This window comes from Cannabis sativa, chromosome 9, assembly GCF_029168945.1.
Source record: "Cannabis sativa cultivar Pink pepper isolate KNU-18-1 chromosome 9, ASM2916894v1, whole genome shotgun sequence".
NCBI lineage: Eukaryota > Viridiplantae > Streptophyta > Magnoliopsida > Rosales > Cannabaceae > Cannabis > Cannabis sativa.
Genome location: NC_083609.1, coordinates 61,448,765 through 61,466,902, shown reverse-complemented (window position 1 = coordinate 61,466,902; position 18,138 = coordinate 61,448,765). Strand labels below are relative to the sequence as shown.

Genomic DNA, 18,138 nt, shown 5'->3' with positions numbered 1-18,138 from the left:
TTTAGTTTATTTTTGAATTATCTTAAGAACATATTACAGTTAAATTATCAAGCATTCTTAAATACTAATATATTGCATTCAGTATTTACTTTTAATTGTCAACATTATAAATTACATTATTTAGATTTACATAATAATAATCACTTAATAACTAATAATATTTTTTTTTCAATTATTAATTGTATCACTTTTAAACAAAGTAAATTATACCTAACATAAAATTTAGTATACGTGCCTCGCACGTAATTTTTTACTAGTATATATATATATGCTTATTTAGTTCATCACAGGCTCACACCACACCAGATCATCATATACTCGTGCCATACTTTTTTCCTTAGAAAAGTACGCGTGACAAAATATACAGTCTAACGTACAATACATGTTTATTTTTTCAATTCAGTTCCAAATTAAATATATATACTCTTAAGTTATAGCCATTGCATATATATTATTAGCCATCATGAAAACTCCAAAAAAAAATTGATCCATTTCATGGTGATGATCTTCGTGGCACTGAGTTGAAATGGGTTATAAGTAAAAAAAAAATTAGACTCTTACTATTATAAAGATAAATAGTATTTTTAAAAATTATTAAAAATATATGTATATTTTTTAAAAGTATTTTTTTTATTTGGGCTCCTAAAATGAGTGGGCCCTAAGTGCGGGTCTACCCCGCCTATACTTAAGGCCCACACCCTGATAATCTTCAAAATTAGAACAGACAGTAGTACATTATTTGAGCATTACTATTTGGTACCTTAATGTGTCTAATACTAATGTGTGTGTGTGTATAGTGATTTTGTAATGGTCATTGAAAACTATGTCCAGTTGGGTAAACGCCCAATGGGAAGGAGTCCAGTTAGGTCATTGAAAACTATGTCTCATTTTATAATGGTCATTCTTCTTTATTTTCTGGTTGTATTTTCTCTAATATTAACCGGACTTGTAATTATGTAGCTCATAATATGGCTAAGTGGGCATTTACCCACAAGTTATTTGGTGATATCCCGATATCTACCATCCTTTCAAACATTTTATGTAATAACCATGAGATCTAACTTATTCTTAATCTAAGACGCTTTTATTCAAAAAAAAAAAAAAGTATATATAGTGATTTTGCATATTATTAAATAAATTAAAATGAATGAGATTCGATATTAAATTACACGATAATAACAGTATATGACACTTCTTATTTGAAAGTATCTCTTATCATTTATAATAATGAGTATTATTATTGGATGCTTAATCTTTTTATAAGTAAAGTTTTACAATTAATTAATAATATTTCTTAAACATTATTTTATAATATTTAGTTAAATCAATAAGTATAACTATTAAGTATATGATAGCTACAAGAAAATTGGTAGGTAAGAATTAGGTTTTATTAATATTTGTGGCAGTTGCATGGCATTTCCGTTAATATAAGCATAAAAGATGTGTATTCTCAATAAATGAACCACGTGTCCAGACCAGTCTGACGTGTCAACAACGCTCCTTTCTCTTTCCTTTTTAAACCCTCTCCTCTTCACTCCTCACTATACTATCTATCTCACTAGTACTACTCACTCACTATATCTCTCTTCTCTCTCAATTTCACCTTCATCATATTAAAATAAAACCAAAAAAATAAATACATAAATAAAACAACCAACACAAAAATCACAGCTTCACCCAATCAAAACGACAACAATGGCGGAACCAACGTCTTCTTGTCGGAAGCTGTTCGTGGAGGTAACCAACGCCAAGAATCTAATGCCCAAAGACGGCCAAGGCACCGCCAGTGCCTACGCCATGGTCGACTTCGACGGCCAGAGACGCCGGACCAAAACCCAGTTCAGAGATCTCAACCCTCACTGGGACGAGACCCTCGAATTCATAGTCCACGATTCAGAAGCCATGCCCACCGAAACCCTCGAGATCAATCTATACAACGACCATAAAAAGAGTGGCAAAAAGAGTACTTTTCTTGGCAAAGTCAAGATCTCCGGCTCCACTTTCCTTCCCAAATCCGACGATGTTCCACTCGTTTACTATCCTTTAGAGAAGAGAAGTGTGTTTTCTCAGATCAAAGGGGAAGTCGGTTTGAAGATTTACTACGTCGATGAGAATCCTCCGCCTCCACCGCCGCCGGAGACTAAGCAAGAAGCTCCGCAGGCAGAAGAGACAAAACCAGCGACCGAGGAAGCTAAAAAAGAAGAGGAAGTTAAAACAGAGGAACCCAAAAAGGATGAGAAGAAGGATTCGAAAACAGAGTCTGATCAGAAAGCACCGGCGGAGGCCAAAGCCACTACTGATGTTGCTGTGCTGGCGCCGCCGCCTCCTCCGCCAGCTGAGGTAGAAAAACCAGCAATAGCTCAAACCGATACGAGTTCCAAACAGATTAGTCAGATAAGCAAAGATCAGAAAACGACTTCGTCTTCGGAAATTAATGGTGGTGGGACTTTGACTGTAATGGATCACAAGCTTCGTTCCATAGCCAGTGACCGAAGTCACAGCGCTTACGACCTCGTCGAACGAATGCCCTTTCTCTACGTTCGAGTTCTGAAAGCAAAGCCCAAAGCTTTATCAGCTAATTCCTCTGCTTACGCCAAACTCGTGATCGGAACTCACTCGATCAAAACCAAAAAACAGAGCTCCGACAAAGATTGGGATCAAGTCTTCGCTTTCGACAAAGACGGACTCAACTCAACCAATCTCGAAGTCTCTGTTTGGACAGAAGAAGAAATGAAGAAAGAAACGACAGAAAACGACAAGACCGTTACCACCGTTACCGTTACCGAAAGCTCTTTAGGAACGGTGTCGTTTGATCTTCAGGAGATCCCCAAGCGTGTGCCACCAGATAGTCCCCTCGCTCCCCAATGGTACACTCTCGAATCGGAGACTTCGCCGGGAAATGACGTCATGCTTGCCGTCTGGATCGGAACTCAGGCCGACGAGGCTTTTCAGGAGGCTTGGCAGTCCGATTCAGGTGGCTTGATACCGGAGACCCGAGCCAAGGTTTACTTGTCTCCGAAGCTTTGGTATTTGAGGCTAACGGTCATCCAAACCCAGGATTTGCAGCTTGGTTCGGGTGGACCCGAAGCTAAAGTCATCAGGGGCATAGGTGCTGACGTGTACGTCAAAGCTCAGCTTGGAGCCCAGCTTTTCAAGACCAGTCGTGCTTCGGTGGGGTCATCCAGTCCCACGTGGAATGAAGATCTAATGTTTGTAGCAGCCGAGCCGTTTGAGCCGTTTTTGGTGGTTACGGTCGACGATGCCACGCACGCACAATCAGTTGGACACGTCAAGATACACGTGGCGAGTATTGAGAAGCGTACGGACGATAGAGCCGAACCCAAGTCCAGGTGGTTTAATCTGGTTGGAGCAGATGAGAAATCACAGCCCTACGCTGGCAGAATTCACGTGCGGGTTTGCTTGGAGGGTGGGTATCACGTGCTCGACGAAGCGGCGCACGTGACCAGCGATGTGAGAGCCGCTGCTAAACAATTATCCAAAGCTCCGATTGGATTATTAGAAGTTGGGATACGAGGTGCCACTAATCTCTTACCCGTCAAGACCAAAGACGGCACACGTGGCACTACAGACGCTTACGTGGTGGCCAAATACGGACCGAAGTGGGTCCGCACCCGTACTATCCTGGACCGCTTTAATCCACGCTGGAACGAGCAGTACACTTGGGACGTTTACGACCCTTGTACCGTACTCACCATTGGTGTTTTTGACAATGGAAGGTACAAGCGCGACGAAGCGGGGAAACAGGGTAAAGATCTTAGGATTGGGAAGATACGTGTACGGCTCTCAGCGCTCGATACTAATCGAGTGTACATGAGTTCATATTCTCTTACGGTGTTGCTCCCAGGTGGTGCTAAAAAAATGGGGGAAGTGGAAATAGCCGTTCGATTCTCATGCGCCTCGTGGTTTAATTTGATCCAAGCTTACAGCAGCCCAATGCTGCCCAGAATGCACTACGTCAGGCCCTTGGGCCCGGCCCAACAAGACATTCTCCGCCACACGGCTATGAGAATCGTCACGGCGCGAATGGCTCGCTCGGAGCCGCCGTTGGGGCAAGAAGTGGTTCAGTTCTTGCTCGATTCGGACACGCACGTGTGGAGCATGAGGCGAAGCAAGGCCAATTGGTTTCGCGTGGTGGGGTGCCTCTCGCGCGCCGCTACGTTAGCCGGCTGGCTGGACGGGATTCGCACGTGGGTTCACACGCCCACAACTGTTCTCATGCACGTCCTGCTCGTGGCAGTAGTACTGTGCCCGCATCTGGTGCTCCCCACCGTATTCATGTACGCCTTCTTGATCTTAACCCTTCGTTTTAGGTACCGTCGAGTGATCCCAGCCAACATGGACCCGAGATTGTCCCACGTGGAGGCGGTGGGCCAGGACGAGCTGGACGAAGAGTTCGACGGGTTTCCTTCGAGTCGGTCGCCAGACATAATTCGGGTCAGGTACGATAGGTTACGGGCCTTGGCGGGCCGGGCCCAAACGTTGTTGGGTGACGTGGCGGCCCAAGGGGAGAGATTGGAAGCTCTGTGCAATTGGAGGGATCCTCGGGCAACAGGGATATTTGTGGTATTTTGCTTGGTGGCATCTTTGGTGTTCTATGCGGTGCCGTTTAAGGTGTTCATGTTGGGATGGGGATTTTATTACTTACGTCATCCTAGATTTCGAGGAGATATGCCCTCTCTACCCATGAACTTTTTCCGGCGATTACCATCACTTTCCGACCAAATCATGTAAGACTTGGTTCGAATGTTTTTATGTTCATGTTGTTGTAATTTTATTTATTATTTAATTGATTAATTGAATTTATTTTTAAAAGAATGGAATATTTGTTTTGTTACATTTGTTTATATTGAATATTGATGATTGGCGTTGTAATATGTTAAAGTGAATCATGGTGGGCAGCAGCATAGCATAAAAGTGGCACAAAATTACAAAAAATAATGTGACCGTTTGAACTTTGGAGTGTAAAAATAGTGTTACTTATTTATATGATTCTAAAAATAAATATTCTTGAAAACATATATAAATATAGGTAGGTACGGTAGGTAGATTTTGAGTAAAGTTACCGTTATATTTGAATTGTGGACCATAGGAATAGACTATATATAGCATCCGTCTTTGTTATGCCAATTTAATTTTTATATAGAAGAAAAAATAAGCTACTATAAGAAGAGAAGTAGCTCAAAACTTTGAAAAGTCTACTTTTTCATTAAAATATCATTAGATTACCATTTGTTTTCTAATTACTTTATTGTATTTGTCGAGGAATTTAATTATCTTTTTTGCAATGATAGATTCGTTTCAAAAACAGAAATTTTGTACATGTATTGAGGAAAAGGTAGATTTGATGATGATGATCTCCATTTTCAAATTGAGTACATTAATAATGATACAGTTAAATTGTAAAGACAGTTTCAATAACCATGTGTAATGTGTTGGTATTATTTTATGTAATTATTCATTATGAGAAAATGCATTAATTGGCCATAACTTTCATACCGAAACTTACAACTTCTTTTCCTCTCCATGTAATTTCAAGAGAAACAATGGCACAGAATTAATTATTTCTCATTACTATGAGTGAATCAAATCACGTGGAATACAATAGTTTTTTAAGCAAGTAAGAGTCAAAAGAATCTATCTGCACTGTTGCTTTTGAAAACTCCTCGACAATACCAATCTCGATAACAAAGTTCTCAACTTTCTGGAACCCGGTCCTGGCTTCAGCACACCATGCTTGTCACTCTGCAAAGTGGAGCACGAGCTGCGCATTCTCCTAGTCCCCGAGCACCATCCACCATAACTGAACTCTCCCCGGCGTCTCTTCAGAAGCTCGCGATCAATCTTGTTAAGAACCTGATCGTTCTTCTTGAATTTTCTAGCAAAGGGACGGTTACTGAGAACCATCTTTCTATAATCCCTGAGTCCCAAGGACCTGGGATGTTGCTTTGGAGGTGTGTCCCAACTAATGTAGTGAAGATCGTGATTGACTGTGGTGTTCTTGTAGTTTCGGTCGTTGCATATGAGGGTCTGGAAGTAGCCCTCGGGGGAGGACACGACGTTGGTGTAGTATAGGAGGAGAGTCCTTGGAAGATTGTCCCACCCCATTATGCAATACTCGGCGAAAGATCTTGATATGATTGTCCAAGCTGAGCCTGCATTGCATTCTCATCTCATCAACTATAACTTCAAACACAGCTTCCTTTTGCTCATTTTTCAATGGAACTCAACTAGATGTACTTAGTAAAATAATTCAGTAACATCTGTAGTGTAAGCCATTTCCCAAAAAAGTCAAGAAGGTAAGATGGATTATTACTTATATTATGTCATTAAAAAAGCAGTAATTACTGGTGTTGTGGTTGCAGGGTCTTAGGCAGAGCCCACTTTTTGTCTGAAGCCTAAGGTTCAACTCCTTAATTATTCCCAATAGCAGGAAAACAAAAAAGAAATGGTAAATTAAGTAGTTCCTTCTTTTTATGGGCAGAGAGAGACAAACAAGTCCTTTTTCATTCCCGAGAAAATGAAATTGAATGCTGTAAAACTATGTAATGGAGCAGGAAGCCACGTTGCATTCCCATTACCATTAACCAGTGTATCATGTGATAGGCACATGCATCTTCCAGACTCTGCTATGCAATGTGCACAGTGCACATGTCTCTCATGGATGTCCAAAATTACACTCTACTCCCCTCTACTCTAGTAAGTTTTAAGTTTGATTTTGAGAAAAATGTTGGGTGGTACTGGTGGCGTATTATTGGATTGGCTGACATTGTTATTAATTAGGTGGATTGAAAATGACTTAATGTATGGAATTTCAAGATCCATGTGACATATGGCATTATCTACAGCCACTGGTAGTTGCATACCTACCATCATATGGCCATTAATTAATATATCAAGAAAAAAAAAATTGAAAGAGACATTCTAATATTGTAATGTGGTAATGGTTTACAAAATTCATTAGCAAATTCAAATCTTTCTTCATAACAATTAAATTCCTTTTCATATCCATTAGCAATGAAACAATGAGCTAAGAAGACAACATTGAAACAGAAGAAGAAGCCCAAGAAACAAGCTTCAAGTAGCTGAAAATTTTAAGAGAATTGGAGTTGTTTATTAATAAAAACAAACCAACCAAATTATTACCCCCCACCACTTCCAACTTTCAAGTGGGTCCTCCCACGTTTTCACAATTTCATTTCAAAGCTTATCAGAAACCACAACATACATTTCACTTTTTGTACAGTAGATTTATTTTATTTGTTTTTTGGGTTGTCATCGCCATCACCAAGCTAACAATTGTACCTTGTACTTACAGCAACCTTTAGACGTGTCATTTTTGCACAGAAGAAATTCACATGTTCACCTCACCACTAATCTCAAAGATTTTCAAAGTTCAATTTCAAATCCATTGTGTGTATATATATATATATACCCATATATATATATATATATATATAAAATATAAAATGAGTAGAAGCCGGCCAAACCCAATGTCTTCTAGTTTACTACTTCTGCTTCCTCTTTTTTAATTACTAATTATTATCTATTTTTAATGGTAAACAAAAAGACAAAAACACTAATATACATACACACACAAAAAGACTAAATTTTGAATAAGTGAAGAGAATAAAAAAAGACTGACCTGTGTATAGCTTAAATGCAGTTGGGAGAGCTCTCTGTTTGATAGCCCACCAGATCTCTGATTTATTAAGGCTGTAAAGCCCCGGATCAATTACAATTGGTTTACCTCTCTTGTTCCTACCAACCAAAACAAAGTTCAGTAATCAAATTACAACATAATTAACATACATACAAAAATCAAAACTAAGACAGGAAAAAGGCTTACAGTTTCCAACCCAATCTGCTGGAGTGCTGTATGAAGTTGAGATCTTTACTGGGCAACTCAGAAAACGCATGAATCAGATCTGAAACCAAATACCAAAAACCAACCACATTTCCCTTATTAGTTGGATTGAAAGAAAAGACAGTAGAGTAAAGAAAGATGAAGACTTTGTTTTTGAATGGGACAAATGATCGGACACAAAAAAGGCACCCAGCACTCACCATACCATCTTGAGAGACCAAAGGGTAATCAGAAGCACTGAGATTGATGAACCAATCCCACTTAGAAACCCTCAAAAGGACTGACATTGCATGAAGCGTGGTGGAAAGCATAGTGGGTCCTCTGTAAGTCACCAAGTTTGATTTTTTAACAATCCAAACATTACCCATTTGGCTGAAAACAGGGTGTTCCCTTATGAACTCAGCCAAATCTCTGTGCTCGCTCCTTGGAGCTCCATAGTCCATATGAATCAAATAACAGTTGCCCGGATGGTAAAGAGCGTGCAACAATCGCTTGAGTCTGCCCAAATCTCCTTTGGTGGCAGAGATCAAGTAGGCAAAGGTCACTGGATATGGGGTGGTCGTATTATTCGCATAGTGATTCAAAATAAGATTAGGCCTGAAAGTGGTGATGGGTATTGTTAAAGTAGTGGGAATATAGAGAAGAGAGAAGATAATGGAGGTTGCAACTAGAGATATCATGAACACTTTGATACTCATTTTTGCAGAAAAACAAGGATGAGTTTGAGTTTGAGTTTGAGAGAGGATTAGTTGTTGTTGATTGCTTTAAAGAGAGGGAAGAAGAAGTTATTAGTGTTGATTGAGTTGTGGCCTTTGCCTTTGGCTTTGGCTTTTGGGGGGTTAGAGTGTTGCCTTCACTCACTTTAGATTCCAACTGAAACTGAAATGGGCTCTCTCTCTCTCTCTCTCTCTCTCTCTCTCTCTCTCTCTTCAAAGACACAATACTAGAATAGTATAATAAGCTAATCACAATCTCACATATGATGTGATGAGATAATACCCTCTTTTTTCCTTTTTAAGTGACTTCTTCTTCTTCTTCTTCTTACATTTCTCTAATAATAAAAAATGCCTTTTTTACCAGCTCAATTTGAGATGAGAGAGTAAAGATTCAATTTTTAGTAAGTGCCCATAACATAAATATGGCATGTGAAGTGATAAAACTGTAACACATTCATTAAATGAATGTTTAATTTGGTTTAAATCATTTCTCTTCAATTCATTTGGAGATTAAATTTTGATCACTAAAACTACACTAATGACAAAATTGACATGTTAAATTCTTTCTAAATATTTACTACTTTTTTCCCACTCATATTTATAGAGATTATATACAATTTCATATACTGGTATCTTTTCAACATTAGCTCTTATAGTTTAACAAAGGCAACACCAAAATCGTCTCAAGGGAATTGTTCTTTCTAAACCTCCCAAGATAATACATATTTAATTCACCACATAATTGAAGCTTACTCTTTCTTACAACAAATCTTGAATAGCATATTCCTTAAGTCTCACAACTCATGTGCAAGAGACGTGGCTTCTTCAATAAAGGAGAAACCAAACTAATCTCAACAAATTAAATATATTTATATATAATCAATGCACATCCATTCAACATAAACATATTTTTAATGGTAGATTGATAAGTTCCTAAAAGGTGTTAAAGGCCTTATACAACTTTCTACTGTTGTATAAGTTTTAATTGCTAAGGTAAGGTTGACAATTAAATGGCTAAACCATAACCATAAGCTACTGGTTACTATTTTGGATTCAACTAAGAAAAAACTCTCAAAAACTTTATAGACATGAAGAATCTGCACAAGTTCCATACTTTGAGCACCTCTACCACTAAATTCAAATCAACCTGAGCAAATCTCTCTTTCTCACAATATTGGGAACAGCAGTTAACTAAAAGAGAACAAAGGAAGACCAACACTACATTCAATCGCATCCTGTACAGCCAAAATATGCTGACATCAACCAAACCAAGACAACTCAATGCAAAAATGTAGATCACTGTTAGGCCTTGAGATTAGTATGGTGGGCTAGCATATATTAAATAAAAGGGTAATTGAGTCTTTGTATTGAGGGAAGTGTTTTGGAGGGAATACAATAGTATATATAGAATATTAAGGGGAATTGAGTGGTATGCAATGTTTGAGTAAATCTCTATTTGCACCAAAAGAGCCTAAGGGCTCCTATCCTTTGTAATTGGGTTTCTCATACATTCAATATACATTTCTTATTGTTTGCTACTGCTCTACTCCTATTATTGCTACTGTTTTATTGTGTTCTTGAGTTGGAGTTCTCGGGTCTCATCAATTGGTATCAGAGCGAGCGATTCCGGTGGACGCCGACGACTCGAATGGAGAAATTAGAGGATCAATGGAGATCGGAGTCTTATGATTATCCCTCTGAATTTAATACGCTGGAGGACCTTGCCTCGCTTTTGGATCAAGTACTTCTTGGGCAAGTAAGGTTACTCCGCGTCTCCCGCGATCTCCGAAGTCATGTCACAATAAGATCGGAGGACAACGATCTCAATGAGTGGATCCACCAAGCTGTGCAATCTGTTCGGGTTCGCAACCAAGAAGGAATCCGAAATTGCCACGCGCCGACCTAACTTCGGGATCTCCTTCAGCAATAGAAACGGAGGTTGAAGGTGATGGAAAGATGGAAATAGCAATATTAGAACACAAACGAGCCTTTGCTAGACTCGACAGCTTCAGAAAACACAAACGACAGGCAATTATACAATCGGAGCTCGTAAATGAAGATTCTCTGCCTTCTGTAGCATCGCCCGAGCTATTCGAAGCTGCAAAGAACATCGCCGTGAAGAGGAAGGTGCGTGAATGTAAGCTAAGAACACTCCCTGAAGTCATAGCCAAAGCATTCTTCGTTGAAGGACAAGTGAGGTTTCAAAATCAAAGTAGCACACTGAAGGAGTTGAAGAATAGAAACAATCTGTTTGTCGAACAACCAACAATAATTTCTGAAGATATGGTTGGGGTCGATGGTGAAGATGGAGATGAAGACGAAGACGATATCGTACGGAGAGGCAACGAACAACCAATTGATCTACTCATTTCTCCAACGAAAACGGTGGAAATCAGAAGATCACATCATGGCTTCCAATCGGAGATGCTCTGTGAAAAAGAAGCAGAGAATACGCCAAGCTATCAATTCATTCCAACGACCAAGCTTATATTGCCGGAGATGAAGAGCAATCTGCCGAAACTGGGGACGATACCAGTGTGGTACAATGAGAACTCGAGCTAGATCCTCCCACCCAAAATTCATCAAGGTCGGCTTGGTGATGCGTCGTGGACAAGAAGCACTCCACCGCTACTGTCAATGGTGGCTTACAAACTCTTTGATTGCGGAAAGCACGACCAGCAAGCTAGCGAAGTCGTTACTAACAAAGCAACGACAATTTCTGATTTGGGTGTGGTGACGCGCATGCTACCAGCCATACACCACGACATGGAGCTCCAGCATATTTCGTTTGAGAGTGTAAGCAGTCCACCGGTGCCGGAGAAGACACACTATACAGCGGATAACTTTCGTTGGCCGACGATGGTCAAGGAGGAGCCTAGCTTGCTGATCACCAAGGAACCCGTACCTGGTGCGAGTTGTTTGATGACGGCGTACTGTAGAAGACAATTGGAGAATTCAAAATTATCAAATTGTTCCTTCCAACCCTATCAGGTTAGGCCCAATCCATTGGGTTACTTTTTAAATCTGGCCTTAATGTTTTCTTCTTTCACTAGAGCAATAATATCACATCAGATAAACCACAAGCCCAATTCATTTAATTACATTATTGATTGGGCCCACTTAAGCAAAGAATACCCACGTAATGGGCTGGTGACATGGGACCCAGGAGAAACTCATTTATCTATTCTTTTGGGGCTGGACAGTACAAAACAAAAGCAAGTATTACTTGAAGAGAACCCTCACGTGAGCTTTTCCTACACACTACCGTGCTTCTTGAATGTCATCACTTCTTCTTCGGTTCATCCATGGCAGAAGAATATTTTCCAGGTGTTTTTCTGGACTTCAAATCTGATGGTAGAGATGAAATCGCTACAACAACTTTTTCAATCTCATCCCATTTTGACAGAGGTGTTAATGAGAGAGAAAAAAATTTGGGAAGGCTTTCATTTTGACAGCGGTAAATCAAAAACTTCTCTTCCATGCCCTTACAATTTTCTGAATGATTTTCTCTCTATTTTTCACTCGCACAACAGTTATTGGAGCAATGTAGTAAGGGATCAAGTGGTGGTTGGCATCATGATAGCGGCTGGAAAGAAGCGGCCACGGCTGAAATTCTGGTATGAGGTACTTTGCCTCATATTCATTGATAAAATGAATGTTGTTGGTTCTACACAACATCAATGGGAAGGGTATACGAAGAAAATGCTACATCAACTTCTTGTTGGGATGGATGATTTTGAGCCGAATATAGGAATAATTTTAATGTCTGCAACAACCTTGCTAGATATTTTTGATCTAGCTTTAACAAGACCTGGTAGAATTGTCATGTATGTTGTTCCCATTTCCGATGGCCGAGGTCGCCCAGAGTCATTAGAGTTTTATCTACAGGATAAATCATTGGTTGCAAATATAGATGTTAATGGTACAATAAAATTTGATCTTGCCAACTTAGTGAACATGGAGGCCCTTAAAGCAGCCGTTGAAGGTGTCCACAAGATGACTGATCCACAATTGGAGTTCACAAAAAACAAAATAATAATTAATAAGATAGGGGTTACTACTGTTCAATGGATTTACCACAGAGGACGAAAAATCATATTTGTTGAATTAATCCACGAGGAGAATCCCATCATTATTCATGAGTTTTTTGTCTCAGCTTCCTCTTATTTTTGGGATGGGTATTGGAGAAAGCACCCACTCAAAAAAATACACACTGAAGTGGCTCTACTGAAGCACATTTATCCATATTGGAGTTTGGTATACTCAAGTTTAGGTCTTTCTCTTCTTGAATTGGTCTCCGGAGCATCTTTCTATGGCGCGACATTAGCTTTCTTTCCACTTACTCTACATACCAAAGGAGGAATTACCAACTTGCTCAGCTGGTTCTTTGATCGCGGTAGACTCGCTGAGAGGTGGCGTCTCTCTCATAGCTTGAACGCCTTGCATTTGTTGGCTTGGTTCTTCGACAGAGGACGCCCACGAGCCACGATTAGTTGAAGACTTCATGTTTTTCACCTTGAGGACAAGGTGAATTTCGGGCGGCCGGTAATGTTAGGCCTTGGGATTAGTATGGTGGGCTAGCATATATTAAATAAAAGGGTAATTGAGTCTTTGTATTGAGGGAAGTGTTTTGGAGGGAATACAATAGTATATATAGAATATTAAGGGGAATTGAGTGGTATGCAATGTTTGAGTAAATTTCTATTTGCACCAAAGGAGCCTAAGGGCTCCTATCCTTTGTAATTGGGTTTCTCATACATTCAATATACATATCCTATTGTTTGCTACTGTTCTACTCCTATTATTGCTACTGTTTTATTGTGTTCTTGAGTTGGAGTTCTCGGTTCTCATCAATCACCATATTTATATGAAGAGAAGACAGCAACTTCAACCAATTATAAATCATTACAAAAGCCAGAGTGTAAAAAAGATGTCATTTCAAAATGGCTCAAGGAACAGATTATGTACCTGCTGATAAAGGGGGATACCTTGCTGGAAGACTGTTTAAGCAATGTGTTTTTCTCAGTTTCCTTCACAATATTAATCTAGAATAACATGCAATGTTTCTTAATTAAACATAGATGACAATCCTACGAAAGCAATCCTTCTAACAATAAGAAAAGTTCTCAATTGAACTATACAAACAAAACAAAACACAACGAAACAAACCATGACAACCCTACTAAAGTACTGAGTAAAACAGCTAAAAGAAAAAAAAAATATGTTTGATTAGGCAACTGGTACTTCTTGGGCAACTTCAGCAGATGGTGCTTCTTGGGCAACTTCAGTAGATGGTACTTCTTGGGCAACTTCAGTAGATGGTATTTCTTTCGCAACTTCAGATGGTATTCCATTGGCGACTTCCTCAGATGGTATGTCACTGGCGACTTCGACAGATGGCAATTCGCTGGTGACTTTGACAGATGGTACAGATGATATTTCATTCTTAACTTCAGTAGATGGCATTTCGTTGACAACTTCATTTCCATTGGCAATTTCATCAGATGGTATTTCAGTCTTAACTTCATTTGATGGCATTTCATTGGCAGCTTCATTTCCATTGGCAACTTCATCAGATGGTTTTACTTGGGCAACTTCATTTTCATTGGCAGCTTCATCAAACGTCAACTGTTTCACAACTTCAGTTTCATAGGCAGCATCATCAAATGGGACTTCATTTAAAGCTTCATCAGATTGAAATTCATCGTCCATTTCATCAGATGGATCCTCTTCATCAGATGTGATCCTTCTTGACAACCGAGTTGATCTTCTTCCCACTGACAGTGAGGATCGTGAACTTGAGAGACTTTTGCATGTTTTTCGGTTATGCCCAGGCTGTCCGCACCTACCACACCTACTTTTAGAGTTGTGTTCTCCACTAAAAGATAATCTCTTTCGTTTTATCCTGCTTGACTTCTCCGTCGAAATTGGAGGTAAGACTTCCATCGACTTAACATCATCCGGAATACTCCAAGTTCGAGGATTCCCAAGAAGATAAATTATTTCCTGGTAAGTTGCAAGTAATTCTTCCCTCTTATAGTAGCGCGAGCAATATGCATAAGGATTCAACCTTTTTTTTGCTATCACCGCCAAAGCATGTCGACATGGAATTTGATCCAAGTTAAATCGACGACATGAGCACGTTTTCTCATCTAAATTCACAATAAAAAGGCTGTCACCATCATAGACTCGTGATAAGTTGGAATCTATTGGCAAAACCTGCAAAGCAATGCAAATCAAATGATATGGTTCATGTAATGTACGCATCCCTGAAAGACAAAAGAAAGAAAGAAAAAAGAATTGATAAGTTGGTAGACATACCACCAAAGGCAGGGCTGCAACCTGATTTTCTCGCAAGACCTTCTCTGTAGCTGCTGCAAGTACTGTGACTGTTGATTCAGCTTCTTGTCTCTTTTCTGTAAACCATTTCTCCGTCCAATTAATTAGCCACTCAACCAAAGCCGCCACAGGCATTTCTCTAGCCGAACCATCAACAATATTCATTGACTCGGCAATGTTAGCAGTCATTATTGAATATCTCCCACCAGTGAAAAACGCTCGCGACCACTTTTCGTGTCCTACTTCAGCTAGATAAGGCCGAATACCAACATCAATGTTGTCAAGCTGTTTCATGTAGTACTCAAAATCGTCTTTAATGTACGATCTAGCAGCAGCAATAAAAGTCGGAACAATTTCTTTTCCACAAGATTTGAAGTTGGCCTTGAGATTATTAAGAACATGAGTCATGCAGAACCCATGTTTTGCATTCGGGTAAACTTTTTTAACTGACGCACAGATATTACTTTGTTGGTCAGATATGATGCACAACCCATCTCGTTCACCATATGCATCTTTTAACTTTGTTAAGAACCAATCCCATGATGCATCATTGTCAAAATCACTAATACCAAAAGCCAAAGGGAAAATCTTGTCGTTGGCATCCTTAGCACACGCTGTAAACAAGGTACGACTATGCTTAGCCTTTAGGAATGTTTCATCAACCACAATAACAGGTCGACAATGAGGCCAACCACAAAGTGATGCTCCCAAAGCAATGAACAAATACTTAAAATGACTATCATTATCTGTTCCCAGGTGAGTTACAGATCCAGGATTCTTATTCTTTAACGTATAAAGATAAGAAAGAATGTTTTCATACGATTCTTCTGGGGCTCCCCTTATCATTTCCAAGGCACATTCTCGAGCTCTCCAGGCCTTTTCATAACTAATTGAAACACCATATTCATCCTTCATGTCTCTCATGATGTCATATGGCGAATAAGATGTTTCTCCCAACAACTTATACTTGGACTTGATGCATTCACCGATTACTCGACTACTAGCTTGCCGATGATCCCCTTTAACATCCAAAGAGCAAGTATGCGTCGGAACATATTTTCTCACAATAAACATGTCAGTTTTCAAATATTTCGATGCCCGAAGAAGCCACTTGCAACTTTGATCCAAGCAAGTAACCAAAAAAAACCTCTTGTCTGATCTCCTGACTTTATACTGAAAATTGTTTCTGATAGCAAACATACTAACGACCTTCTTCAACACATCCTTGTTTTTATACAGCTGCTTAGCTGCAATCTCTGAATAATGGTACTCCGATATGATAGTATTCGTCGTTTCATAATCACTAACAGCCAAGCGCTTCAGCTTCCGCTTCTTGTATGGTCGTCGTTTGCTAGAACTAGCTTTTGCTTCTCGTAGAGCTCGTGAGCGAGTAAGAATAGAGTGGTCATTTTTGTTGACTGCTTCTACTGTTTCCACCTCCATTGGAGAATCATAAACATCATCAAATATGTGATTATCTGATGTGTGATTATCACTGTTCGTTGGAGTAGGCATCGCGTTCAAATGATTTGATTCATCTTGTTCCTCTCCATTTGCTATTTCATTTGGTTGTTCAACCGGTTGAACTTGATTTATTGGCAATGCTGGGTTGTTGACGGCCAACCGTCTATCCTCAACAGTGATGCACAATGGGAAGCCAGTAAGTACAGGATCCTTCTTTTTCAACTCCAAGTAAAACAAGACACCGCCGTCAGTCAATATGGTGATGGGTGGAGAACCTGGACTCACTTGGTATTGGACAGTTATGGATTGTTCTGAAGGCTTGATATTCAACTCTTTGGACAATAATCCCAACAGTTTTTTATAGGTAGTGTCCTTAGGCACTAATATACCAGTCATCTTAAAGTCAACGTAGCATTTGTTATCATCCCAATGCCCATCATAGTTCACAAAAACATTAAGAGTAGTCATATCTTCTGCATAAATTAAAGACACCCAGAAAACCAAGATCAATCCTTTGCAATCAATCATATCAAATCACTATTCAATGGTAGAAAGAAACAAAACCACCATCCAGACCAATACATAACAAACCACATCCATTCAAAACAAAAGAGAATTACTTTCGATGTCATCTTTTATCATTTTTTACAATCACTTTACCATTGCACTATAAGGTTCAACTGAGCTTAGTCCTAGCATAAAAAGTTACAGAAAATCACAAATATGTAAGAAAGTTGACATTTTTCAAATGGGTTATGAGTGTAAACTAATATAAACATAAAGAGCTCAACCATTACCATACATGTATATAAAAAGGGTTGCTTCCACACCATAATGTTCTCAATTATTTCGAATCACATCATAATTAACTAAATTTTTCGTTTACCCCCACAAAAATAAAAAAGTTGAATAGTAATATTTAATCTAGAGTCAACACTAGCCTCCCTGCCAACTCATGCAAACTACTTTCTCGCTCGAAAGGAACAGAAATAAAATCTTGAACAATACACACAACATGTGATTCAGTTCAAATCTTGAAAAGTGGAGAATAGAATTATAATTGAGAAAGTATTACAAAGCATGAATAAGGTACAGAATGAAACAAAAAGCGCAATAATTCAATGCAGAAATCGATAAATACACATAAAATCAGAAAGAAAGAAACCTGGAAGGAGGGAAGGCGAGAGAAGGGAATCCGGTGAATCTTCGTGGTGGCTTAGAGGAGTGGCCTCATCGGCGGGGAGAGAGAGAAGAAATGTGTTGAAAACGAAAAGAAGAGTGAGAAATTAGGGTTTTTTTCGTTGTTTTCAGAATTTTGGTATAAAATACCAAATATCATCGCCACCACTTTACTTTCCTCATTTCCCCTACCTTCCTTATAAAGCCCAAAGCCCAAAGCCCAAAGCCCGAAACTACCAAGCCCAAATACATCACTATGGGCCTTTTAATTCTTTTCAATAAAAAAGGGAAATGCGCATTTATAAAAATAGTAAAATAAATAAAAAAAAAAAGAATACAATCTTAGTAGCAATACTAATTTAAGAAACTAATTAACTCCAAAGGTTGTTTTCTCGTGTAGTTATAGTCATCCAATTCAATCCCAACCGACCGATTCAATAGAATCAGATATGCAATCATAATTGGATCGAATTAGATGCAAATTTTAAAAATCTAATTGGATCGGATCGGATGTTGGATGAGACATCCGATCCAATGGATAACCGAACCGATCCA

At 39.1% G+C, this 18,138-nt stretch overlaps 3 protein-coding genes across 4 annotated transcripts; 1 reads left to right on the top strand and 2 right to left on the bottom strand.

Moving 5' to 3' along the window:
- Positions 1-1,541: 1,541 nt before the first annotated feature.
- Positions 1,542-4,989, top strand: LOC115723107 (multiple C2 domain and transmembrane region protein 14). Its single transcript, XM_030652533.2, has one exon. The coding sequence runs from the start codon at positions 1,696-1,698 to the stop codon at positions 4,750-4,752; it is 3,057 nt and encodes a 1,018-aa protein (XP_030508393.2). The 5' UTR covers positions 1,542-1,695; the 3' UTR covers positions 4,753-4,989.
- A 576-nt stretch (positions 4,990-5,565) lies between these two features.
- On the bottom strand, positions 5,566-9,095 carry LOC115723087 (beta-glucuronosyltransferase GlcAT14A). Its single transcript, XM_030652503.2, has 4 exons — positions 8,091-9,095; positions 7,868-7,946; positions 7,664-7,779; positions 5,566-6,173 (listed from the first exon to the last, which is right to left on the bottom strand). Exons 1-4 carry the CDS (start codon positions 8,581-8,583, stop codon positions 5,656-5,658), a joined length of 1,206 nt encoding a protein of 401 aa, XP_030508363.2. The 5' UTR covers positions 8,584-9,095; the 3' UTR covers positions 5,566-5,655.
- A 4,509-nt stretch (positions 9,096-13,604) lies between these two features.
- LOC115721912 (uncharacterized) lies at positions 13,605-17,816 on the bottom strand. 2 transcript variants are annotated; one of them, XM_030651017.2, is made up of 3 exons: positions 17,570-17,816; positions 14,923-16,877; positions 13,605-14,820 (listed from the first exon to the last, which is right to left on the bottom strand). In XM_030651017.2, the coding sequence occupies exons 2-3, from the start codon at positions 16,870-16,872 to the stop codon at positions 13,831-13,833; spliced, it is 2,940 nt and encodes a 979-aa protein (XP_030506877.2). In that variant the 5' UTR covers positions 16,873-16,877; positions 17,570-17,816; the 3' UTR covers positions 13,605-13,830. The 2 variants fall into 2 exon arrangements, with proteins under 2 accessions (XP_030506877.2, XP_060960402.1); XM_061104419.1 differs by having other exon boundaries at positions 13,605-16,877; positions 17,570-17,754.
- Between the last annotated feature and the right edge of the window lie 322 nt (positions 17,817-18,138).